At 59.9% G+C, this 26,094-nt stretch overlaps 1 protein-coding gene and 1 long non-coding RNA gene across 3 annotated transcripts; one reads left to right on the top strand and one right to left on the bottom strand.

Moving 5' to 3' along the window:
• Positions 1 to 4,435: 4,435 nt before the first annotated feature.
• Positions 4,436 to 8,303, bottom strand: LOC138813932 (uncharacterized). Of its 2 annotated transcripts, XR_011367876.1 has the most exons (4): positions 7,798 to 8,303; positions 7,408 to 7,676; positions 6,603 to 6,670; positions 4,436 to 6,185 (listed from the first exon to the last, which is right to left on the bottom strand). It is a non-coding gene; the product is annotated as an uncharacterized lncRNA (long non-coding RNA). The 2 variants fall into 2 exon arrangements; XR_011367875.1 differs by having other exon boundaries at positions 4,436 to 6,670.
• Positions 8,304 to 8,726: 423 nt separating this feature from the next.
• On the top strand, positions 8,727 to 24,233 carry Gna11 (G protein subunit alpha 11). The gene is made up of 7 exons (XM_070002510.1): positions 8,727 to 8,923; positions 18,258 to 18,442; positions 21,737 to 21,891; positions 22,173 to 22,301; positions 22,877 to 23,006; positions 23,101 to 23,254; positions 23,763 to 24,233. Exons 1-7 carry the CDS (start codon positions 8,788 to 8,790, stop codon positions 23,951 to 23,953), a joined length of 1,080 nt encoding a protein of 359 aa, XP_069858611.1. The 5' UTR covers positions 8,727 to 8,787; the 3' UTR covers positions 23,954 to 24,233.
• The last annotated feature ends 1,861 nt before the right edge of the window (positions 24,234 to 26,094 follow it).

Raw genomic sequence — 26,094 nt, 5'->3', positions numbered from 1 at the left:
TTATAAAGAGAAAAAGATTGAGCAGGTGCTTGGTACACACCTGTAATCCCAGTAAATCAGGAGGTGGAAGCAGGAAGATGGCCAGTTTCAGGTCTGCCTGGACCACTACATAATGATGATACAGTCTCTCAAATAAAGGGAAAAAAAAAGATTTAATGTTAATTTGGTTCCAGGTTTGGAGCTTGGTTCCAGCTGTGGCTTTGGGCTGGTGAACAGGAAAAACTTGGAAGGGGGGGAAGACCGGAAGGGGTGGGACCAATAAAAACCATCTCAAGGGCCTGCCCCCATGACCTAACTTCCTCTGGCTAGGCCACGCCTCTTTTAAGAGGCTCCATCGCTTCTCAACAGCGCCACCTAGGGACCGACCTCTTAATGAGCAGATTTTTGGGGACAATTCTCCAAAAGGTCAAGTGGAACACAGCCATTAGGATGTGTGTATGGTGAGGTTGGGAGGGTAATTGTGTGTGCAGGGTGCCGTTAGAATTCATATGAGCAGGAAAGTGACATCACCTGGTGGTCCAGTCTGCAGAACTATGACATGATAAATTACAGGGATTTTTGTTTAATTTTTCATTTAATTAAAAGTTTTTGTTGAGTTTTTGTTTTTATTGTGCCGATCTTGGGGCTTAAACTCAGGGTCTGGGCACTGCCCTGAGCTTCTTTGGCTCAAGGCTAGCACTCTACCACTTGAGCCACAGCGCCACTTCTGGCTTTTTCTGTGTATTGGGTGCTGAGAAATTGAGCCTGGGGCTTCATGCATGCTAGGCATGCATTCTACCACTGAGCCACCTTCCCAGCCCAATTTAGTTGTTTTTTTTTTATATTTATGTTTTTTGCTTTTGGGGTTTTTTAATTCCTTTTTTTTTTTTGCAGTTCTGGGGTTTGAACGCAGATGCTGTATTACATGCACCTCTTTAGTCCTTTGATGCTTCAGTTATTTTGCAGATATAATCAGGTCAATCCCAATGCACTCTGCTCCCTGGGAGCTGGGCTTCACTAGGCAAATTTCAGTGATGTAAGCCATTTGGGGATATGGTCTTTTGCAATGGTAGCCTGAAATAAAACCAATTAGTTTCTTCTTGTTGTTGTTGGTGGTGGTCTTGGGACTTGAACTCAGGGCCTGAGCGCTGTCCCTGAGCTCTTTGTTCATCAAGGCTAGTGCTGTACCATTTGGTGGAAAAGATAGGAAAAGATAGAAGCTCCACTTCCATGTTTTTGGTGATTAACTGGAGATAATAGTCTATTCTGCCAGAGCTGGCTTTGAATCACAGTCCTCAGATCTCAGCCTCCTGAGGAGCTAGGATGACAGATGTGACTCACCAGTGCCTGGCCTGAAAATTCTTTTAATTTCTGCAGTACTGGGGTTTAAACTCAGGATCTTAGCCAGGTGCCGGTGGCTCACACCTGTCATCCTAGCTACTCAGGAGGCTGAGATCTGAGGATCACAGTTCAAAGTCAGCTCAGGCAGGAAAGTCTGTGAGACTCTTATCTCCAATAAAACCACCAGATAACTGGAGGTGGCGCTGTGGCTCAAGTGGTAGAGCGCTCACCTAGAACTGAAGAGCTATGGGTCAGTGCCCAGGCCCAGAGTTCAAGCCTCACAAAGGCCAAAAAACAGCAAAACAACAACAACAAAAACACTTCAGGGCCTTGTGTCTGCTAGGCAGGCGTGCTATGCTAATGCTTGAGACAAGGCCCCAACAGCTTTGTGCATTGGTTATCATCAAGGTGTGTGTGTGTGTGTGTGTGTGTGTGTGTGTGTGTGTGTGTGTGTGTGTGTGTGTGTGTGTGTGTGTGTGTGTCACTTTATACCTGGGCTGGCCCAGCCATCCTCCTACTTCTGCCTTTCCCCTATTGCTGGGGTGGCAGGCATGTGCCACCGCACCCAGCCATCGTGCTTCTCAAATAGCTGGGATGACAGATAAACACTACCCTGCTCAGCCATTGATTCAATGGGGTCTCACAAACTTTGGCCTGGAATCCTAATTCTCTGCATCTTCAACTTCTCCCTAGCTAGAATGGCAGGCTTGAGTCGGTTGTGGGACTTGAACTCAGGGCCTGGGTGCTAATCCTGAGCCTTTGAAGCTCCACCTCCTTCCCCACCTTTTTTTTTTTTTGTTTTAGTGGAGATAAGCATCTCACAGGTTTTCCTGCTAAAGCTGGCTTTGAACTGCCATTCTCAGATCCCAGTCTCCGGAGTAGCTGAGATTACAGGTGTGAGCCACGCACATGCCAGTGTGTTAGGCCCAAGCCATGGACAGGCACAGGGGAGAAAATGGCAGCCATGTGCAGTTCCAGGCGTGTCCACACGGGGCAGTGTCTCCCCAGCATCCTCACGGTGCTGTGGGGCTGTGGATCTCAGGCCCTTAGCAGGAGAATCCACACACACATGCTTAGAAAACAAGGAGTCGTGTGTTTGCTTTGCTGCTTGTGCTTGCTAGGTTGTTGCTTTACCACTCGTGCTAAGCCTCCAGCCCTCCTATTTCTTATTTTGGAGATAGAAGCTGGCAGACCTTGTTGTCCCAGCTGGCCTTAAACTGACTATAGAACAGGGTCCTGTCCCATCCCTGCCTCCCTCCTCCCTCTCTCCCCATGGCTCGGGCTCCAGTCACAGAGACGTTCTTCCAACACGCCAGGCTCCATCCTGCCCCAGGGCCTTTGCACAGGCTGCGCCCTCTGCCAATGATACATCTTCCATCCACAAATCTCTCTCTCTCTCTTTCTTTTTTCTTTTTGTCAGTTGTGGGGCTTGAATTTGGGGCCTGGGCACTGCCCTTGAGCTCTTTTGCTCAAGCTATTTGAGCCACAGTGCCACACTCCCAGTTTTCTGGTGATTGGTTCCTTGGAGGTAAGAGTCTCATGACTTTTCTGCTCAGGCTGGCTTCACATCACCACCCTCAAATCTCAGCCTCCTGAGTAGCTGGGATTACAGGGGTGAGTCACCAGATTGTTTCCTATTTCATTCTTCTCACTCTCTAGCACCTAATATATTCTCGTGATTTGCATTTGGTTTATTTTCTCTCTAATCCCACTTAGAATGTCAGCTCCATGGAGCAGGACCTTTTAAAGCCTGTCTGACACCTGGTAGGTCCTCAATAAGTGTTTGCTGAATAAAAATCTGGTTCTGAGCAATGTTTGGGCACCATCTGTATACTGGGCTAGGTCAGAATACCCTGTTGACTGGGTGTCCATGGCTCATGCCTGTCATCCTAGCTACTCAGGAGGCTGAGATCTGAGGTTCACAGTTCAAAGCCAGCCCCAGCAGGAAAGTCCATGAGACTCCTTTCTCTAATGAACCACCAGAAAATCAGATGTGGAGCTATGGCTCAAGTAGTAGAGCTCTAGCCTTGAGCAAAGAGCTCAAGGGACAGCACCCAGGCCCTGAGTTCAAGCCCCACAACTGACAACAACAAAAATCCCTTCAGTGTATTTGGTCCCAGACCCCGGTGCCTACCCTCCTAGAAGGAAGGTAAATCTTTGCCCTCCCCTCCCCCATCAACTTTGGGCTCCTTAGGCTCCGGGCCAGGACCTGGCTTGTCCCCACCTTGGACTGCCTCATGAAACCCCAGATCTTTCAAGTCCACAGGCCAAGGCCAGAGGCTGGGAGGAGGAAGGGCTGGGCCTGCACTTTGTCACTTGAGATGGAGGCTGGAGGTGTGGGGGAGGGGAGACAGAGTCCAAGCTCATCTCCCAGATGGGCCCCAGGCTGGGCCACCCCCTCTTCCCTAGCCTCAGTTCCCCTTCTTTCCCATGGAAGCTTTCTTTAGTGTGTATGCTGGTCCTGAGCCTTGAACTCAGGGCCAGGGCACTGTCCCATAGCTCTACTTCACCCTTTTTGCTGTTTTTTTTTTTTTTTTTTGGGGGGGGTGTCTGGTCGTGAGGCCTGAACTCTAGGCCTGGGTGCTGTCCCTCAGCATTCCTTGCTGGTTATTTTTATTTTTATTTTTTTGGCCTGTCGTGGGACTTGAACTCTGGGCCTGGGCACTGTCCCTCAGTTCTTCAGCTGAAGGCCAGTGCTCTATCCCTTGAGCCACAGTGCCATTTCCAGTTTTCTGGTGGTTCATTGGAGATAAGAGTCTCACAGCCTTTTCTGCCTTCTGGCTGGCTTTGAACCAGGAGCCTCAGATCTCAGCCTTCTGAATAGCTGGGACTACAGGCATGTACTACCTCACCCGGCTGGGATAGATTTCTTTTTGTGTTTTTTTTTGGTCCGGTCGTGGGGCCTGAACTCAGTCTGGGCACTGTCCCTCAGCTCTTCAGCTCAAGGCTAGCGCTCTACCACTTGAGCCACAGCACCACTTCCGGCTTTTTTCTTTTTGCTTATGTGGTGCTGAGGAATCGTACCCAGGCCCTCAGGCATGCAAGGCAAGCGCTCTACCACTGAGCCACCTTCCCAGCCCTGGGATAGATCTCTATCGATGACATTTCCCGTCACTTTTGTAGGCATGGGATCATGCCTTCTCTCCTCTGTGTGACTTTTTTCACTCTGCATGAAATTTATTCATGAACTAGGGCTGGGGTGCTCTTCAGGGGTGGTATTTTCCTGACAGGGGTGGTTCTAGGGTTCATCTTTAGCACCACAAAATAAAAAAGTAACGCACCCGTGCTATCGCATGTAAATATAGTTCCTTTATATCTAGTTTTATTTTCTTGCTAAAACAGCATGTGTAGGCAGGCCAGGCTGGCTTGGAACTTCGAATCCTTCTGTGTTAGCTTTCCACCTGCTGTGATTATAGGTATCAGCAACCATATTTGACTGTAAGATGAGTCTTCAGTGAGTTAAGACTGGGATTCAGTCGAATATGACACTCAAAGGATTCCTCACATGGACCCCAAGTCTGGACTGAGGACACCTTAGGCTGGAGACAAAAGCGCGGGTGTCTCTGGGAAGAGTAGTAAGGGGTTCGGGGGTCAGTACCAGTGCTTGAACTCAGGGTCTCAGACTCAATTTGCTTATACCCCCAGCCCTACCATCTGAGCCACTCCTCCAGATCTGCTTTTTGCTGATTTTTTTTTTGGCCGGTCCTGGGGCTTGAACTCTGGGCCTGGGCGCTGTCCCCGCACTCTTCATCTCAAGGCGAGCGCCCTACCACTTGAGCCACAGCACCACTTCCAGTTTTCTGGTGGTTTATTGGAAATAAGAGTCTCACAGACTTTCCTGCCCGGGCTGGCTTTGAACTGTGATCCTCAGATCTCAGCCTCCTGAGTAGCTAGGATTACAGGTGTGAGCCACCAGGGCCCGGCTGTTGCTGATTATTTTAGAGGTGGAGTCTTGAAGACTTTTCTGCTGGAGCTGGCCTTGAACCTCAGTCCTTCAGGTCTTGGTCCCCTGAATAGCTGAGAGAGAACAGGTGCCAGCTACTGGTGCCTGGCAGGCAGACAGATCTATGTTTCCCTCCCACCCCCGGGGACCAATGGGGTATGGGCAGAGGAGGGAAGAGGCTTGAGGATTGGGAGAAGAAATTGTTAGGGGGGACAAAGATGCCCAAGATCATCAAATGGTGGTGGTGATGGGGATGTTTTGAGGCCAGTCAGTCGCAGGATGACAGGAGTGAGCCATGGGTGTACAGCTTTCTTTTTTTTTTTTTTTTTTTTGTTGGTCGTGGGGCTTGAACTCTGGGCCTGGGCGCTGTCCCTCAGCTCTTCAGCTCAAGACGAGCGCTCTACCACTTGAGCTACAGCACCACTTCCGAGTGTACAGCTTTCTTTGGTACTTATTGAGCAACTACTATATACTAGGCTATCTAGCTACAGAGTGAAGGCAAGGGATTCTTGTGCCCCAAATTAAAGAATTGGCACTGTGTATCAGTGGCAGAGTAGTAAGGTGGTGGTAAGGGATGAGGTAGGGGTGACATTTACAGGGGTAACCGTGCACCCCTTAGCTAAGATGTAAGTGGCAACTTTTTTTTTTTTTTGGATAGGTTGTGGGGCTTGAACTCTGGGCTTGAGCACTGTCCCTCAGCTCTTCAGCTCAAGGCAAGCGCTCTACCCCTTGAGCCACAGCGCCACTTCTGGTTTTCTGGTGGTTAATTGAAGATAAGAGTTTTATGGACTTGCCTGCCCAGGCTGGCTTTGAACAGTGATCCTCAGATCTCAGCCTCCTGAGTAGCTAGGATGACAGGTGTGAGCCACTGGCACCTGGCTAACATGTTTGTTCCATTGGATTCCCTTGTCATGCATTCCATCTGCAAATCAAGTCTGGGTTTCTTTGTGGGGAACCCAGGGAACCCCTAACTTGGCTGTGCCCCACTGAGGTATGTGATTCAGGAAGACAGTGGACCGGGTCCCCACTGGGCTAATGGAGACTTTGGCCCTCCCCTTGCCCCTTATCTCAAGGCCAAGAGCCATGTTCAGGGGCGGCTGGGAAGAAGGTGATGGGGTGGGGTGCGGTGGGAGGGGGGCAGAGTCAGCAATCTGGGCATGGCTGGGTGGGGTAGGGCAGGGTTCAGGCTCCACAAAGAACAATGCACCTTGTTTTCCTCCACCAGGAATATTTCAGATTGCTCCGTGATCCCCACTGAAAGCACATTGACCCTCCAACGCCCTCCAATTAGGGCTAAGTGTTTCAGGGGCCTGGATGGAGTGCCGTGGTGGACACTTACCTGGCGTGAGTAGGGCCTGGCTTCCAAACCCAGATGTGACTGCATCCCAATAAATCCAATTTATGGCACTGAAATGTGGGTGTCACAAAACAGTACTTAATTTAAAAACTTTTTTTTTGTCAGTCATGGGATTTGAACTCTGGGCCTGGGCGCTGTCCCTCAGCTCTGCAGCTCAAGGCTAGTGCTCTACCACTTGAGTCATAACGCCACTTCCAGTTTTCTGGCGGTTTATTGGAGATAAGAGAAGCTAGGAGCCAGTGACTCTGGTGGTTAATTGAAGATAAGAGTTTCACGGACTTTCCTGCCCAGGCTGGCTTTGAACCTCGACCCTCAGATCTCTCAGCCTCCTGAGTAGCCAGGATTACAGGCGTGAATAACTGGCGCCAAGTTTAAAAACCTTTTTTTGGGGGGGGGGTCAATTAGTCATGGGCTGGAACTCTGGGCCTGGGCGCTGTCTTTCAGGTCTTCAGCTCAAAGCCAGTGCTCTACCACTTGAGCCACAGCGCCACGTCCAGTTTCCTGTTAGTTCATTGGCGATTAATGGACTTTCTTTCCCTGGGCTGGCATTGAACCACGACCCTCACATCTCAGCCTTCTGAATAGCTAGGATGACAGGCGTGAGCCACCAGTGTCTGGTGGTAAAGCATTCTCTTGACTGTACAAAAGCCTGGCAATAATAGGTTCGAGTTGATCAGTGATACAGTTTGCTGGTCCCTGTTGTAAAATCAGGCAGCCTCATTCCTGCTGTCTGATTTGAGGCCACTGTCAATTGGGGGGGGGGGAGACTGAGTCAGCATTTACTCACCCAGAAGAACACATGGATGCCAAACCAGACGGGGCAGTGATGTTACATAGGGACTGCTATAGACCAGGCGGTGAGGTGTGAACGTCATTGGGATGCCTGCGGTCCACCAGCCACACACCCAGCATGAATGCAGCGCCTGCTGTATACCAACACACACATTCACGCCTGAGTTTGGAGCGTGGAGTCAGGAAGGCTCTCCCCAGGAAGGGAGGTTTGAGTTGGGAGGAGCAGAGTCCACAGCTGTGTGTGTCCTCACGAATCCTGCTCACCTGCAGAATAAAGGAAATGACACCCATTTGGCAGGGTTGGTTTAAAGGGCGACGGTATGCAGAAGGCACTCTACGAGCCTGGCACATAGCCGGCTCTGCTAGTATACAGTGGGACCCCTACCTGGCCGCTGTGCCGTATCTGACACACAGTGCACACTGCATTCATCCTGGCTTTGTGCATGGTACACCGTAAGCGCCTCGCCAATGCCGGATCCATGCCGGCTCCACAACCTGCAAGTAGGCAGTGGGCTGCGCACCGATGCCTGGCAGGCGCCCCGCGATGCCCGGTCGGGGTCGGATGTGGGAGTGGCCTGCGCTCGGGCTGCGGTGGGCGCGCCGTGATGAGCCCGGTTTTATTCTCTGGCTCACAGCAGGCGCTGCATCCAGGCTCAGCCCGCTTGCAGTGTGCGGTAGGCTCTTCGCTCTGCTCGTGCACACGCATGGCGGGCACACAGCTGGCACTCTCCAGGAAGGCGGCGGTGACCGGAGGCCAGGTGCGAGCCGCCGGGCCCGGCGCGCCGGAGCTCAGGGCCCCCGCCCCTCCCGAGTCCAGCGGAGCCCCGAGGCCGAGTCCTCCACATTCCCACAATCCCGGGCGGCCCCGCCCGGCTCCCGGCGGCGCGGCCCCTTCCCACGTCGGCGCGTCCAAACGCGCGTGCCCCCCCCCCCCACTTCGTCCCGCCCCGCCCTCCGGCGCCGAGGCCACGCCCCCACGCCCGGTCCGCTAGTCCCACCCCCGCGGTGCGCGCGCCGGCCGCCGGCCACTTTCATTGGCCGCGCTGCCTGCCAGTCGTCGTGGGCGTCCAGCGCGCTAGGTTGTCCGGCGCTGTCGCTCGATCGCGGCGGCTGCGGTTTAGCGGCGGCGGCGGCGGTGACGGCGGCAGCGGCGGGCGGTGGCAGCGGCGACGGCGACGGCGGTGGCGGCGGGCGGCGAGGCGACGCGGGCGGCGGCAGGGTCCGCGTCGGCGCGGCCCGAGCGGAGGACCGGCGGCCGCGGCCGAGCGGCGGCCCGAGCCGAGGGCGGGGCCGGGCGCAGCCGAGGCGGCGGCTCCGGCGGGCCGGGCCGGGCCGGGGGCCGGCGGCGGCGGCCGCCGCGGCCGGGGCCGGGACGATGACTCTGGAGTCCATGATGGCGTGTTGCCTGAGCGACGAGGTGAAGGAGTCCAAGCGCATCAACGCCGAGATTGAGAAGCAGCTGCGGCGGGACAAGCGCGACGCGCGGCGCGAGCTGAAGCTGCTGCTGCTCGGTGAGTGGCCGCCGCCGCCGCCGCCGGCCCGGCCCGGGGCCCGCGCTCCGCCGGGCGAGCCGGTCCCTGCGGGGCCAGGCCGCGGCCCGCGCGCCTCCCCCCGCGGCCGACTGGGGGTGGGGTGGGGACGGCTGTCCCCGATCTCTTCCCCCGGGCTGTGATCCGCGGGGTCCCTCCCTTCGCGGGCCGCCAGGTGGATCCCAGCCGTGACCTCCTCGGTCCGCCCCCTCTCCCCCCATCCCCCGGGGTTCGCCCCGGTCCCCGGTGCCCCTGCAAAGCCATCCTCCGCCCTGCGTCCCTCTGCCGACCTACCGAGGCTGGGAGGACGCCCCTGGGGGTGTCCGAGGCGGCTCCCCCCCCCCCAAGCTGGGCGGGCTGGGGTTGGTTGGGCCTCCCGCCCTCCCGTGGAGGCTCCCGCTGCCCCAGGCACACCTGGTGCCCAAGTCCGGCCACCTAGGCCCAGATGGCGGAGTGTTGTCACCCCAAATAAGGGCCCAAATGAGAGCAGGGAGGAATGGCCCCTGGCAGGGGTTTACAAAACAGAAGCTGTGTCCCTGTCACCCAGCGTCCGAACAGACCTCCGGGAGTTGCAGAGCAGGGGCAGGTGGGGGGCAGGGGCTGTCTTGGAGGGGTTGAGGGGCCGGAGGAAAGGCGGCTGGGGGCAGTGGGGTTCAGGACACAGGCACTGAGATAAGAGGGTCTGCTGACAGCATCCAGGGTAGGGCCGATGTCAGAGACACTTGGTGACTGAATATGCTAGCAGAAGACCCAGGCGCAGAGGGCTTTGGGCTGAGTCTCGAGGTTCTGGGGCAGAGGACGTGGGTGCGGAGAGGCTGGGGCAGAAGGTGTTGGGTGAAGAGGGGTTTGGTATAGAGGCGTTGGGGGCAGAGGGGGCTGAGGCGGACATGGAGGCAGGCACTGGAACCGGCCTTGACGTGCTCACGGGCTGGTGGCGTGCCGCCACAGACAGGTCAGTGTCCTAAGGCAGCATTTGTGGCTCCCAGACACTGGCCTTGGTGGCAAAGCTTTCCTGGTACTTTTTCCCCCCAAGTGGGTGTGATTTCTCCCAAGGGCTCTGGGTGTCCCCCCAGGAAGAGACAGTGGACAGATTGGAACGGTGGCTCCACAGTTGGTGGCTGGCATGGACTGGCTTCTGCCCAGAGGAGGAGACCCTCTGTGTGGAAATCCTGGTAATGCTGAGCACTGGTGGCACGTGCCTGTAATTCCCTCTACTCAGGAGGCTGAGATCTGAGCTTCGCAGGTCCAGCCAGCCCCAGCAGATAAATCCGAGAAACTCTTAATCTTCTGTTAACCAGCAAAAGTCGAAAGAGGTGCTGTGGCTGAAATAGTAGAGGGCTAGCCTTGAGTAATAAAGCCAAGTAGAGTGTGAGGCCCTGAGTTCAAGTCCCAGTTCCCAGTAACCTGGATTGTGCAGATGCCTAGAGCGGTTTGGAGTGATCTTTGGGTCTCCTGTCCTGCACCTGGGCTTGAGGTTGACTTGACTCAAGTTTTGCAGTGGGGCTGGGCAGGTCCCCAGCCTAGCGGTTTGGAGTGGAGGCCCAGCTGCTGTGCCTGTAGTCCCTCCCATCCTGCGCTGTTTCAGGAGAGTGGTGTCAGTGCATGGCGGGTGGGTAGGAGAGGGAGGACAGGTGGAAATGCCGAGGCCCCGGGTGTGCTGGGTGCTGGGAGGGCTTCACAGAGGAGCTGGTGTTGGCCGGGCCCCTTGGACAACCCCACATGGGACCCTCTGTCCCACGTTGAGGGCTTTGTCCAGGGCCTTGATGTGGGGGGAGGACGCTGGCGGGGGGCTGGGGCTCATCACTGAGTCCCTGCTCTGTACCATCCCCACCTGTGGGAATCGTGCCATGTTAGCTGCCAGCTAGAGAAAGCACTGTCCTGTGTGGCAAGCAAATCGAGGGGGGCTGAGGGCTCCCCGGGGGGCCACAGCCACTGCTCCCACAAATGTGTAGCCAGTGGTGCTCTGGTATTTTGAGGACAGGCCCTGTGGTCTCTTTGGTCAGGGTGGGGTTTGCCTTTCCTCTGGAACAAGCCCCCCCCTTCCCCCTTCGCGTGGGAGCGCCCCTCTGCTGCTACTGCTCCCATTTGGGTGGCAGAGTGGGTATGGGGGGCAGGGCCTCACCTGGGCTCCCAGGGACCTCTTTCACACCTGCCACCAGCTAGGACAGGGCCTCGTCCTCTGCCCTGCCTGGGCTGCCCGGTGGGGGGGAGGGGTCATTCTCTCTGGGGGTGTGTCCTGGGCTCTGCAGTGACGCCCCATAGACAGTGGCCCTTGTAGGGTCTCTGCCCTGCTCCCATGCCATGCGGGGAGCCCCACTCCTCACAGAGGCGGCCTAGTGTTGGCAGGCGCAGCGCGGCGCCCCATGGGGCTGTTGCAGGGTCTTCGGGGTTGGTGTCTCGTTGGTCCCAGGCTGGTCTCCTTGGTGCCTGTCGGTGGCAGCCGTCAGCAGCCATGGGCTGGGAGGGACGTGGACTGCGTGGCTAGTGGATGTGTCCTTCCAGCCTCCCCTCCCGCCACTGCCGTCGCTGGGGTCCCGCAGGCGCCCGGGCGGGGGTGGGGTGGGGGAGAGGCTTCCTGTCACTCGATAGCCTGGCCACCGAGGAGACGGCTGCGATCGGTGCCCAGGTTTCTGGCTGGAGAAAGGCGAGGCCTTGCTGGGAATGCCTGTTCCCGAGGCCTGGCGCGCACGCAGGGCTGAGCCGGCTGCTGGCGGCTTTCTAAATAAAGCAGGGTGGTCAGTCCGTGAGGCTTCCTGTCCCCTGTGCTGCTGGCTGGGCAGCCCGAGCCGGATCTGCCCCGGGGGCGGCTGGGGGGCTGGGTGTGCCTCCCGTGCCCTACCGGGAAGGAGGCCGGCAGTGGCCACCTCCTGCCTGCCAGGGTCTCCGCGGTCCCGCCCCCCCCTCCACAGAGGGAGACCCCATAGGGATCTCTGAGCTGTGTCCCATGTATGCTAAATCACTAAACCCCCATCAGGGCGGGGTCCTGGAGGCCGCCCAGGGACCTGTGAGCTCCAGGCCGGAGCTCTTAACATCCGTTGTGCCCTCAGTTTCCCTGCCTGTCCCTGAGGGACCAGCCCCTGTAGGCATCCCCTGGGAAAAGTCAGCTTGCATGGTGAAGGGCGGGGCGCAGGCAGCACCTGAGCTGTGTGCCCACAGGTCACCCAGGGCGCCCCGTGGCCATTCCCGTGGCCCGCCGGCTGCCCCGTGCCCCAGCTGGCTGCCCACGGAGGAAGTGCCGCCTCCCGCCTCCCGCCAGCGGCGTCACATGCGGAGTTGACAGGTGGGGCAGGCTTGGCGGGACGGAAGCCCGGCCGGCCCTGGGATGCGGCCGCGGGCAGGTGGCCCCAGGGGAGACAGCAGGGTGGCAGTTGGCCCCCCAGTCCCCAGCGGGGCGCTCATGTTCCTGTGAATGGGGACAGTGAGGCGCCAGGGTGTCCTAGAGCAGGGCGCTGTGAGGGTGGGTGCTGACTGAGCTCTGAGCAGTGGCTGGTGGGTCCTTGCTCCCAGCTCCCCCCCTTGGCCCCCGCCCTCCTGGCAGCCACCACTCCTGTCCTGGGGTGACTAGAGCCGTTGAACCTGTCACCTAGGCGTGGCTACGTCCCCTGCCCAGACCCCACCCTGGCCTCCTCACAACCCCCAATGCGGAGCCTCCCCGCCAGGGTGGGACCCGCACTGCCACAGCCAGCTGGAGCTTGCAGGTGCCTCAGTTTCCCCGGGCCCGGGCGCGGTTGAGAGCACAGGGAGCACCGGCAATGCTGCTGTTGGGGGTCACTCACTGGCTTCCTGCACCCCGGTGCTGCGAAGGGTATTCCACAGAGCGCTTGCGCAGGGCACTGTGGAGAGAGCCCTGCTGGTGACAGCCACACAGGTCCCGCCGCCGCTGCTGACAGCGTGGTCACATGGGGCACGCAGCCGTGTGAGCCCCGCATGCCGTGACTGCTCACAGGCAGGCGGGGTCCCGGGCGGTCCCCCTGTGTCCTGCAGCCTGCAAGCTGCTGTGTCCCCGTCTGACGGATGCCCGGCCTGCAGCGGGCACGGCAGAGGGAGAGCCTGTGTCCCCACTGCAGGCTTGCACAGCATTGGGGCGCAGGTGCCCTCCCCATGGTACCAGACTGCCAAGCGGAGAGACTTGTGTCGCTGCTGAGCCTGGCGTCCTGCGTGTAGCGGGGCTCTGCCCAGGCACTTCCTGCCGTCACTGCCGGGCCAGGGTGGCAGGACGGGGGCGCGTGGTCTCGAGATGAGACGCAGGTCCCCATCCATGACCACCAGCCCTCTTGGGGTCCCCACGCCGGTGGCCTGGCTGGCCTGGCGAGGGCGCGGCCCCGCGCGGGGAGGAGCCCGGCCGCAGGACGAGCTCTGTCCTGTGCGCCATGCCCCCTGGCCATGGAGGGAGGGTGGGCTGACCAGGTGGGACCCGGCGGAGGCCCGGTGGGGAGCGGGCGTCTTCCTGCTCTGCTTCCCCTGTCTCTGGCGAGCCTCCGTGGTGGCATCTGGGCAGGCAGGGCTCTGTCCTCATCCTTGGGTGTCTGTGGCTTAGATGGGGTGTGGCCCCAAAGACCCTCATGCTGGAGACGCGGGCTTCAGCTTGGCACCGTGGGGAAGGTTGGAACCTTTAAGCCAGGAGGCCTGATGGGAGGTCGTGGGTCATCAGTCAGGGCATGTCCTTGAGGGGAAAAGCGCACCCCTCTTTCTCCCGGTGCTGTTTGACCTCAGCGCCTCTTTCTTGCTAGGCAGTGGCTCTGACAGTGAGCCACGCCTCCAGGCCTTCTTGCTCAGTTTTGCAGCCTGGGTCTTGCACTTATTTACACCCTGTTTGGCTTGGGCCTTGTCTTCTGTCTACACTATCTATGCCCAGCTTTTTATTGGTAGAGATGGGGTCTCCTGGACTTTTTGCCCAGGCTGGTGCAGAACCAAAGTTTTCCTGATCTCTGCCTCCTGAGTAGTTGGGTTTGTAGGCAGGAAGTGCCCTGCCCAGCTGCCAGCGCCTTTTGTGTCCCAGCCTTGAGGAAACAGGTTTGCATCCTCTGTGCTCTTGCTGTGGTGAGCTGTCCCCACCAGAGAGGCCTGTGAGACTGGGCTCTCCACAGCCCATCTCCTCTAGGTTGATGGTTTCAGGAGCTCATTCAGCAGCAGGCGGGGATGCCAAGCCCACCTGGCCCTGGCTGGGTGGTGCTCCCACCAGGCTTGCCTGGCTTGGGGGCTTCGTAGAGGGAGAAGGCTAGGGTGGGGTCCGGAAGGGTGAGGGGTGGGTGTCACTGGGGTGAGTCTGCTGGGCTGGCCACGCCCCCTGGGGTTGGTCTGCCCAGCCCCACTGGAATCTGACCTGTGGCATCAGCATCCCTACCTTGAGATACCTGGGAAGGCTGGCAGCCCAACACCGGCTCTGGCAGACTCTGTCACCACCATGGAGATAAGATTGTGCCTTGAGTCCAGAGGCCGTCTGTTACCCACTTTTGATTATTATGTCTGTTGCCTACAGACCACAGGGTGCTCCTGAGGGCAGAAGCTGGGGCCACCTGGCTTCTCGCTTCCCAGGAGGGTGTGAAGGGACGAGGAGATTGACGGCCTAACACACTCTCCTGTGTTCAGGTCAGCACTTAGTACTCTGTGATCTCAAGAAGGCTGCTTTCCCTCTCTGTCTCAGTTTCCCCAACTCTCAAACAGAACTCTCAGGGGTAGCACCTTTCAGGGTTCTGGAGATGAAGTGGAGTTGGGGTGGAAACAACGCGAGCTGGACTGTGCCCATTTGACCAGAGTCTTCAACTACAGGAGGGTCTCCCATGGGGCCCATGGCATCAGGGTGCCTCACCTGACCCTGACCAGAGATGGCACACCTGTCCTGACAGCCACAGCATCACCGCCACAACCACTGGTGGTCAGGCTGGGACCTTGCAGCTAGGACATGGCTGCCGACCCCCACTTGTGACACAACCTCCATGTTCTACTCCCAGATATGGCCCCTGTGTGGGCCAGCATTGTGTCCACTCATCTAAATGTCCATTCGTACATTTATACATACATACATCTACCTACCTGCCTGTCCACCTGTCCATCCATCCATTCATTTATCCATCCATCCATCCACACATACATTTATCTACCTACCCATCCACCCACCTGTTCACCTACCTACCTACCTACCTATCCATCCATCCATCCATCCATCCATCCACCCATTCATTCATCTATCCACCCACCCATCTGCCTGCCTATCCATCCATTCATACATCCATGCATCTATCCACAATCTATCCACCTGTCCACCCACCCACCCATCTGTTCATCCACCTACCCATCCATCCATTCATCTGTCCATCAATCTGTCCACCCATTCATTCATCTTTCCACCCACCCATCCACCTGCCCATCCATCCATCCATCTACCCACCCATCTATCCATACATCCACACATCCACCCATTTGTTCATCTATCTACCCATCTATCCACTTACCCATCTATCTATTCATCTGCCCATCCAGTCATTTATCCATCCATATATATATATATATATACATCTATCCATCCACCCATCCATCCATCTGTTCATCCACCTACCCATTCATCCATCCATCCATCCATCCATTCATCTCATCTATCCATCCACCCACCCACCACCCATCTATCCTCCCTCCCACATACCGGCTGGGTGTGGCTTTGTCAGGCAGCCTGGCTCCTCATTTCTTCCTTTGTATATTAGTGGCAGCATAGACTCTGGCCGCCCTTGGTGGTCGTAGTGACTGAGTGTGCCAACTGACCTGTAGGCTGTATCTGGTTCTGCCCTGGACCTCATGCCCTGCAGGTGGGGTGGCTGGCATGGTGGTGGCCCCGGGGAGAAGGAAGCAGTGGTTCTGGGTCGTGCTGGCTGGTTCCAGAGATGCTTGCAGCCCTGTCCATGCAGGGGCTGGGGTCTGAGTGGACCTCTCCATCCCGGGAGCATCCTGGGGGCGGGGAGCAGTGTGGCGTGGGAGGGCGAAGGTTTACTCGCGCTGGGGAGTGTCGAGGACAGGGCTGTGGGCTGCCCACCGTGCCCCACACTCCCAGGCGGGGGCCACAGGGCACGGGAAGAGGAGTCTCAGCCTGGGAGAGCCGTGGCCGCAGGCATCCTCCGTGTTCCCGCCTCCCCGGCCCGGCCTCCCACCTTCCTCCTCTGCTGAGAACCAGGGGAGGTGGCATCCACACTGACAGCAGCCCCTGGCTTCCTGCGCCCACGGTGTCTGCAGCCCCTCGGGCCCCTCCATCCTCACCCCACCCCTGCACGGCCTGGCGCAGGGGCTGGGGCTTTCCTTGCACTCCAGCTGGGGCTTGCGCTTGGATGTCTGTCGTGTTTGTCACCAGCAGCCCTTCCCCTGTGGGAGTGCCACCAGGCTGGCTCTACTTTTACTTCTTGAAGCTGTGGGGCCCGCAGCTGAGGGCCGCGGTAGTGCTTGTGACCGTGGGTGTCGTGTCCTCCGTGGCGGTGCTGACTTGGCCAGGGCTGGGTGCTGGGCGATAGGTCGCAGTAGTCCCCACCATGTCGCAGGGAGCCTGAGAGGCGGTCTTGCCGGTGCCACCTGGGCTGTGCCCTGGGTCCTGGCCCTGGCTGTCTAGTGGTGGATGAGCGCCTGGCTGGGTGGCCAGTGGCCGTGGCGGTCAGGCGCCCTGCTCAGTCAGAGCGGCTCCCCTGGAAGGCCACGCATCTGCGGAGGGGTGACCACCTCTGCTGGCGCCCTGTGTGGCCCTGGTCCCAGGGGAATGGGGCAGTGGGCCACGCGGTCCCCGGGAGCACTCCCCGGCTTCCGGTGGGGGCTGCTGGTGGCTGTCATGCGGCTGTCGGCATGGACAGGTGAGCTGGGGGTGGGGCACGGGGCCAGCTCTGGCCAAGGAGCTCATGGGGCGGCAGTTGTGGGGCTTGGCACGGGTTGCCCCTCTCTCCTCGGGCACCGAAGAGTCCCTTTCCACCTGGGCGTGGGCCTGGTGGGCACCGTACATTTGCTGCTTTGAGTTCTGTCAGCTTCAGAAGGGACAAAGGCTGTGAAGAGGTCCCAGAGGAGCAGACACGGCGTCCCTAGGCTGTCCCGTGCTGTTGGGCACCCCGGTTTCCCTGCCTGCCGGCCGGCACTGCTGGCCCCCTGAAGGCTTGGGGTCCCCGATTCTGCCTTTCAGCTGGGACACTGCCAGCTGTCCATGTGCCGGTGTGTGTGCACCTGCTGTAAGGTGGTGTGTTTACACGTGCACTTGTCGGGGTGCTTGCCCTTGCCCCACAGTTCCCCAGGCCCCGCAGGCTGGTCGCTGTTAGCTCGTTAGGGAAAAGCGTGCGTGGCAGCCACATGCACCTTGCATTCGCTCCCCGTGCCCGGCCGAGCACCCCGCCTTTCCGCTTTGTACTTGCAGCTCTTGTGGCCATGGGACCTTGGGCTTTGCCTGGCCTCCCCCTCCCAACAAGGCCGGCCCTGGGCTGGGCGCTGGCGCAGTGCCCTCTCCCGCCTGCTCTTCACCACCGCATCCACATGGCGGGGTGCCTTTTTGTAAGAGTTTGTTTCCTCTGTCCCCAGAGACCCCGGGTGGTGTCTGGGAGGTGTGGCTGCGGGGAGTGGGGCGCCCTGGCCTGCTCATGGAGGGGACGCCTCGGCAGGTTATTCCATCCACCCCTTACTCCAGGGTTCCCTGGGCTCCAGCCCAAGCAGAGATGTGTGGGTGCTCCCCCCCAGCCAGCGTGGGGGCAGGGGACAGGGAGCAAGCTGTGGGGCGCTGGTGTGAGGCCCCATGTGGCAGCTGCCCTGGGGTTCATCCTGAGGCTGGGTTCGGTGGTCCAGTCCTGGTTGTGCAGCAGGGGGACCCTTTGCCCAGGCAGGGCAGCAGGAGGCGCCGTGTTCATCCTTGGCAGGTGGCCACCTCCCCCTGGTGGCTGCAGGGTTGGGCCTCATGCCCACAGAGGGGCGCAGCCAGGATGTGGACGTGGCCACAGTGGACAGCCACGCGCCGGCGGGCGGCTGAGCCTGCGGGTGACAGCGGCACAGAGGCCCCGCCCCGTGGAGCGGGCGTCATGCTGTGTCAAGGAAGATGCCCGCGACGCCATTGCCTGGTGCCCCAGCCGCCGTGGAGGCCACAGAGGCGGCACCTGGGGTGCGGCGTGGGTGAAAATGCGCTGTGGTTTTCCCCAGTGGTCCGGAAGGGACAGTAAACCAGCTTGCTAGGTTGCCCGATGTGGTGAGCAGGCACACCGCACCTGCCCACACAGCCCTGGGGCAGGCTGGCGGGTCATGGCGGCCGTGACACCAGTCCTGGGCCCTGTGGCTGACCCTTCCCCTCTCCTTCCGCCCCCCTCCCCAACCACAGGCACAGGCGAGAGCGGGAAGAGCACGTTCATCAAGCAGATGCGCATCATCCACGGGGCGGGCTACTCCGAGGAGGACAAGCGGGGCTTCACCAAGCTGGTCTACCAGAATATCTTCACCGCCATGCAGGCCATGATCCGTGCCATGGAGACGCTGAAGATCCTCTACAAGTATGAGCAGAACAAGGTGTGTCTTGCTGGAGAGGACTGGGCGGGCGAGGGGTGAGACTGGGTGGGGGGCGGGGCTGGGGCGGGGACTGGCCAGCGCTGGGCCCCTGCCTAGGCCTAAGTGAAGTCCTATGGCATGGAGGACAGGCATGGACTAGAGGCTGGGAAGGCCAGATTGCCCTGGTGGTCTGGACACTGCCCAGCTGAGCCCTACAGCTTCCGTTCCAAATAGCTTTTAGGGATGGCCGCCGAGGCCAAACGAGGCTGCCTGCCTGCGCCTCTCAGGAGCGGGCAGTGAGCCCACGGAGCCCCCACATTTTCACAGGTCATCCGTTAAAGACCACCCCGGTGGTCTTTATTTGCAGAATTACTCAGCCATCACTGTGAACATATTTCCAGAACACTCTGTCACCCTCAAAGGAAGCCTGCCCATTCCCTGCCTCTGGCCCCCACGAGTCCACCTCCTCTCTGTGTGGATCCGCCTGTTTTGGACGTTTCCTTTCCGCAGAGCCACACATTGCAGGGCCTCTTGTGTCTGCTGCCCCGAGTGCGGTGGCAGCCACAGGCACGTGCCAGCCCCGTCCTGTTCCTGGCTGTGTGGTGCTCCAGCAGGGGGAGCACTGTGTCTGTCAGTCCCCCTGCGGCCTCCGCTGCTCCACCGTGTGGCTTCCGTGTCTGTCTGTTCAGTGCTTGGGTGCAGTTGCCGGGTCCTCTGGCTGCCTCACCGCCTCGCGGCTGGCCTCGGCCGGTGCGCAGGCCCTGCTGGACCCCGCGGCCCTGGGGGTGTTGACTTGCTTCTGAGTAGCCTGCGATTCACCCAGAACTTTGCAGACCTGTCTCAGTGTGCCGGGCCTTGTTTACTGTGGTGCTGAGACGGTCTCCTTAGCCAGACAAACACAGCACTGAGCTGCAGCCTGCCCCTTGTCTTTTTGGGACAGTGTCTCACTCTAGCCCAACCTGGCCCAGAACTTGAGATCCTGCTGCCTCTGCTTCCTGAGTGCTGAGATTATAGGAATGTGCCACCATGCTTGACCCAAATGTAGTTTATTTTCTTTTTTTTTCCCCCAGTCGTGGGGCTTGAACGCTAGGCCTTGGCACTGTCCCTGAGCTCTTCAGCTCAAGGCGAGCGCTCTACCACTTGAGCCACAGTTTCACTTCTGGTTTTCTGATGATTAATTGGTGATAAGAGTCTCATGGAGTGGTGCTGTGGCTCAAGTGGTAGAGCGCTCGCCTTGAGCTGAAGAGCACAGGCACAGCGCCCAGGCCCAGAGTTCAAGCCCCACGACCAACCAAAAAAAAAAAAAAAAAGTCTCATGGACTTTGCTGCCCAGGTGCTTTGAAACTCAGTTCTCAGATCTCAGCCTCCTGAGTAGCTAGGATTACAGGCGTGAGCCACCAGTGTGCCTGGTGTGGTTTATTTTCTGCTGGCACTAGGGCTTGAACTCAAAGACTTGTGTTCTTGTTTGGCTTTTCCTTTCTTCCTTTTTTTTTTTTTTTTTGGTCGGTCATGGGGCTTGAATTCAGGGCCTAGGTGCTGTCCCTGAGCATTTTTGCTCAAGGCTAACACTCTTACTTCTTTCAACCACAATTCTACTTCTGGTTTTCTGGTAGTTAATTGGAGATAAGAGTCTCAGTTTCCTGCCTCGGCTGGCTTTGAATGACAATTCTCAGATCTCAGCTTACTGTATAGCTAGGATTACAGGCATGAACCATGATGTCTGGCCCTTCTTTTTTTGGGGGAATAGAGGGTCAGTCATGGGGCTTGAACTCAGGGTCTAATCACTGTCCCTGAGCTTTTATGCTCAAGGCTAGCTAGTATTCTACCACTTTGAGCCACAGCACCACTTCTGGCTTTCTAGTGGTTAACTGGAGATAAGAGTCTTAGGGACTTTGCTGCCCAGGCTGGCTTTGAACCGTGATCTTTAGATCTCAGCCTCCTGAGTAGCTAGGATTACAGGCATGAGCTATCAGTGTTCAGCTGGCTTTTCTTTTTCTTTTTTTTAATTTTAATTTTTGGTGGTACTGGGTATGACTTCCAGGCCTTAAAAGTTGCTAGCCCAGTCCTTTTTACTCTGATCATTTTCTTCTGTGTTTTGTTTTTTGAATGGAGACAATACAAGCTTATGTATTAGAACATCAGAAAATTCTCTGATAAAGGAACCCACTTTGCAAACTATTTCTTTTTGTTGTTGTTTTTTTGTTTTTTTGGGTCTGGTCATGGGGCCTGAACTCTGGGCCTGGGTGCTGTCCCTCAGCTCTTCAGCTCAAGGCTAGCGCTCTACCACTTGAGCCACAGCACCACTTCTGGCTTTTTTCTTTTTTTTTTTTTTTTTTGGGTCCGGTCGTGGGGCCTGAACTCTGGGCCTGGGCGCTGTCCCTCAGCTCTTCAGCTGAAGGCTAGCGCTCTACCACTTGAGCCACAGTGCCACTTCCGGCTTTTTTTCTTTTTGCTTATGTGGTGCTGAGGAATCGAACCCAGGGCCTCGAGCATGCAAGGCAAGCGCTCTACCACTGAGCCACCTTCCCAGCCCTGGCTTTTTTCTTTTGCTTATGTGGTGCTGAGGAATTGAACCGAGGGCCTCATGCATGCAAAGCAAGCGCTCTGCCACTGAGCCACCTTCCCAGCCCTTTGAAAAATATTTCACACAGTCCTTCTAGTACATGTACATTAAAAATACTGTCCTTAGCCAGGTGCTGGTGGCTCACGCCTGTAATCCTAATGACTCAGGAGGCTGAGATCTGAGGATCATGGTTCAAAGCCAGCCCGGGCAAGGAAAGTCCATGAGACACTTATTTCCAATAAACCACTAGAAAACCGGAAGTGGCGCTGTGGCTCAAGTGGTAGAGCACTCGCCTTGAGCTGAAGAGCTGAGGGACAGCACCCAGGCCCAGAGTTCAAGCCCCACAACCGACAAAAAAAAAAAAAAAAAAAAAATACTGTCCTTGAATAAGGTATAAGTGTAGCTTAAGTGTAGCTTTATAACGTTTAGGAAAGTGAGTCTCCTGTTTCTGACTGGACCAGCCTGTACTGCAACCCCACGGATGCACCCCATAAGCCAAGACGGCGGGCGTGTGTCACCGCGCCTGTCAGTTGAGAGCCTCCTGGTCTCTGCCTCTGCTGCCGGTGTGTGGCAAGGCTGTGTCGCCTTTGGAAACAAACCTCAGAGTCCCTCGCTGCCACATGCTAGGACCCCACTTCCCCGAGAGCCGTGTGCCCATGCCCGTGGGGCAGCGACCCGACCACATGGCAGCCGTCAGGTCTCCCAGCCGTGGCCAGGTGCCCTGTGAACTCAGCCTGTCCTCCTGCCCACAGGCCAACGCGCTCCTGATCCGGGAGGTGGACGTGGAGAAGGTAACCACGTTCGAGCAGCAGTATGTGAACGCCATCAAGACGCTGTGGAACGACCCCGGCATCCAGGAGTGCTACGACCGCCGGCGCGAGTTCCAGCTCTCCGACTCGGCTAAGTAGTGAGTGCCGCGTGCCCGTCCCGGCCCAGCCCTCCAGGGTTTCCTAGGAGTCCGAGAGCCAGAGGGCTGTGCCATGGAGTAGTTCCCATGGTGCACCGGGGCCGCCCCGTGCTTCCCTTCAGCTGTCCCAGGAGCTTTCCTTGTTCCTGTCACTTCTGTCCCCAATCCAGAATAATCCAGGCAGCTCCATCCATCCAGTGCAGGCATCACAGTGCCAGGCCTTATCCCTGTCCTGTCCCGGGACAGCAGTCCCTGAGCAGCCCCTCCATGCTGTGTTGCAGTTACCTGACCGACGTGGACCGCATTGCCACCGTGGGCTACCTGCCCACCCAGCAGGATGTGCTGCGGGTCCGCGTGCCCACCACTGGCATCATCGAGTACCCCTTCGACCTGGAGAACATCATCTTCAGGTGCCACGCCGGGGAGGAGGCCGCGGGGGACGGGGAGGCCACAGCCAGGGAGGAGGACTGAGGGCCCAGGGGCCTGGGCTGCAGGCCTGGCTCGGCCGCTGGCGGCTGGGTACCTGCGGATAGACAGGTCTCTCGCACCCGCACAGCACCCCAGCTTATTCAGAGCCACCAGAGGGCAAGGCCCAGTGCGTGAGTCCTGGGGCCACCAGGGCAGAGGTAGGGCTGTGTGTTACCACTGTGCAGTGCCATTCTGTGTATGGGCTAGGTTGTGCCAGGGCCTAGAGGCGGTGGGCTGGGGTAGGGGGGCTGGGGAGGCTTCCTCCCTATCCAGCCGCTGTCCAGGTTCTAAGCTGGGGTCCTGGAGTCTTGAGGAGACCCCAGACACCCCTGCTCTGAGGAGAGGACCCTCTCTAGGCCCCTGACAGAGGCAGACAGTGGTCCCCACATGTCCAGGGTCCGTATGTGGGGAGAGGGGAGATGAGACGCCGCGCTGCCCAGCTCACCCAGGGATGCCCCTGCAGACGTGGGGTCAGGGTCCGCCTCAGCGGTGGGGCTGAGCGCCCATTGGCTTACAGGATGGTGGACGTGGGTGGACAGCGATCAGAGAGGAGGAAGTGGATCCACTGCTTTGAGAACGTCACGTCCATCATGTTTCTCGTGGCACTCAGCGAGTACGACCAGGTCCTGGTGGAGTCTGATAATGAGGTGCGTGGGGCTCCCCTGGGGTGGGGGTGGTGCACCGCAGGTCCCCACCGCAGGCAACTGGGCAGCCTGCTCACGCGCCTCCTCCCTCCCTCAGAACCGCATGGAGGAGAGCAAGGCACTCTTCCGCACCATCATCACCTACCCCTGGTTCCAGAACTCCTCCGTCATCCTCTTCCTCAACAAGAAGGACCTGCTGGAGGACAAGGTTCTGCACTCGCATCTCGTCGACTACTTCCCGGAGTTTGACGGTGAGGGGCGCTGAGGCCGGTGCTGGGGCGGGGGGAGGGGGGGGTGCGTGTGGCAGGCAGGCACTGGGGGTGAGGGGCGTGGCCTGGACCTGGGCTGGCAGCTGCTGCTGGCCTGGTCCTTCAGAGCTGCTGGGGAACCCTCTGCAGCTTCCTCTCCGTGTTGACCCCCCAGAGGCCCCAGGGGGGTCAGAGTGCTGGAAAGCAGCAGAACGTGGGGTTCACAGTAGTGATGTATGTGGCTGGGCTCAGAGTTCTTGTCCTCCCTGGTGTATGGAGTAGGCACCTGCTCCCCCCCCCCAATACCGTGTGCCCTTCCCAGCCCATCCTGGGGTCTCCAGCTCTGCCCTTCCCGGGGCCCTCCCCGTGCAGGACGCCCTCCTCCCTCCCTGCACCCCAGAGCCAGCAGGATGGTGGGTGAGGAGCAGTGCCTGCTGGCCCAGCCTGGAGGGGAGTGAGTGGGGGCCCCCCGGGTGGGCCCCGGCGTGAGCCCCTCCCCCGCTGTGCGCAGGGCCCCAGCGGGACGCGCAGGCCGCCCGCGAGTTCATCCTGAAGATGTTCGTGGACCTGAACCCCGACAGCGACAAGATCATCTACTCGCATTTCACGTGCGCCACGGACACGGAGAACATCCGCTTCGTGTTCGCGGCGGTGAAGGACACCATCCTGCAGCTCAACCTGAAGGAGTACAACCTGGTGTAGCCGCGCCGCGGCCCGGGCGCCCCGCCCGCCGCCAGCCCCCGCACCTTCTCCCCGCAGCCCGGCCGGGGCCGCCCGCGCCGCCCTTGCCTTGTCGCCCGATCGTTTTCTACAGAAAGAAAAAGGAAATCCAACCGAAGCCAAGCCAGTGGACCGGAACGGAGGAGCCGCAGTGCGCATGCGCCCCGGGAGGCCGGCCCCGGCCCGGCCCGGCCCGGCCCGGCCCGCGCTGCGCCTGCGCCGTGTCCGCCCGGCGTCGCCAGCCCGGGCGTCCCGAGGCCCGGCGGGGGGGGGGGGGGGGGGCGCCGGCCACCGTCTCTGTCTCCCCCTCCCCCGGTTTCCCCCCTCCCGGCGGAGGAGCGCTGGGCCCGAGGCCGCCCCGGCCTCTTTTTAAGTTATTGCTGTCCGCGGCCCGCGCCGCGCCCCGGACTCCGCGGTGGGGGTGCGCCCGCCCGCCCGCGCCCGCGCCCGCGCCCGCCCTGGGAAGTGCCTCACTGTTCTTTTTGTTGTTGTTATGTTTTTGTTTTTGAAAAAAAAAACAAAACAAAAGGTTCACCGGCTCTGCGGCCGAGCCGCCCGCCGCGCGCCCCGGAGCCCGCGCCGGGCTGGGGCGGCCGCGCCGGCCGCCGGTCTCGGGTTTGGAATCGGGGTGCAGCGGGGACTCTTAAAGAATATTCTCAGGTCTGTCCCCAAGACAGGAGGCCCCGGCTGGCGGTGGGGCGGGGCGGGGCGGGGCGGGGCGGGGTGTGCGTGGGGCGCCAGCCCCGCCCCGTGGCGCCCCGCCCAGGCGCCCGCCCGCGGCCCAAGGCGCGGGACCCCGCGTGGCGCCCGCCGCGTCTCCTGTGCCACGTCTGCCTTGGAGGTCAGTGCCATGGCGCCCCCGGCGCCCCCGCCCCGCCGCGCTCCGCGGGAAGGGAAGGGAGCGGGACTCGGGCGCGGCGGCCGGGGCGCCCCGCCGGCCCAGTGTTAGCCCCTCCCAGGGTTCGTGTGTGCCAACCGGCCCGGCCCGGCCCGGGCGCGCCGTGCCAACGCCCCCTCCGGACAGCGCGCAGCCACCCCAGGAGCATGCGGCCGGGGCCCCGCCCCGACGCCCCGACGGAAGCCGACTTTTCATATCTTTCTCCCGAAATGAATCGTTTTAAATTGGAATAAATTTTGTTCCTAAACGCCGCTGTCTCTGTGTGGGCCGCGCCCGCCCCGGGGCCGCCGCCCGCCCAGCCCAGGGACAGCGCCCGCCCAGCCCACCCAGCCCAGCCCAGGGACAGCGCCCGTCCAGCCCACCCAGCCCAGCCCAGGGACAGCGCCCGTCCAGCCCACCCAGCCCAGCCCAGGGACAGCGCCCTCCCGGCCCAGGGACAGCGCCCGCCCGTCCTGCCCTTCCGCCCAGCCCAGGGACAGCGCCCGCCCAGCCCAGCCCAGGGACAGCGCCCGCCCAGCCCAGCCCAGGGACAGCGCCCGCCCAGCCCACCAGGGACAGCGCCCGCCCAGCCCACCAGGGACAGCGCCCACCCAGCCCACCAGGGACAGCGCCCGTCCGCCCAGCCCAGGGACAGCGCCCGCCCGTCCTGCCCGTCCGCCCGGCCCAGTCCAGGGACAGCGCCCGCGGCCCTCGCTCAAGCCCCTTGACGACAAAAACCCGCACAGGCCGCGTTGTCGGCCGCACCAGGGCCCGGGGGGCGGGTGCCCACAGACACAGGCTCTGCGTGAACCCCAGCTGAAGCAGGGGCGGGCCGGGGCTCGGGAACAGAGCGCCAGGCCCGGGGTTCGAACCCCAGTCCCGCCGCACACCGCCAATCAACTGCGGCAGGAAGCCGGCGGGATCTGCCACTAACGCTTGGACCCGGACCCGAGGGGCCGGGCAGCACGCAGCCGCGCGCTCCCACACTGCCGCTGCGCCCCTTCACCCCACGCCCTCCCGGCCCTGGCGCCCTACCCGCCTCCTGTCTTCGGGGCCTTCTGGGAGTGGGTGCTGCGCGTCGTGAGGTCAGAGCCTGCCCTGCCCCTGGCCGAGCAGTGTTCCACAGGCTTCCTCGGCCCTGGGGAAGCGGCTTGCTCCTGCATCTTGGCCTTTGGGAATCAGGCCGATAGCAAGGTGGGATTTCAGCTTTTTGGGTGCATACCCAGTGGTTGGAAAGCCTGGAGCT

Source organism: Dipodomys merriami, unplaced genomic scaffold (assembly GCF_024711535.1).
Source record: "Dipodomys merriami isolate MVZ:Mamm:240054 unplaced genomic scaffold, mDipMer1.0.p SCAF_6, whole genome shotgun sequence".
NCBI lineage: Eukaryota > Metazoa > Chordata > Mammalia > Rodentia > Heteromyidae > Dipodomys > Dipodomys merriami.
The sequence above is the reverse complement of the archived record's forward strand: the minus strand, read 5'-3'. Positions and strand labels throughout refer to the sequence as shown.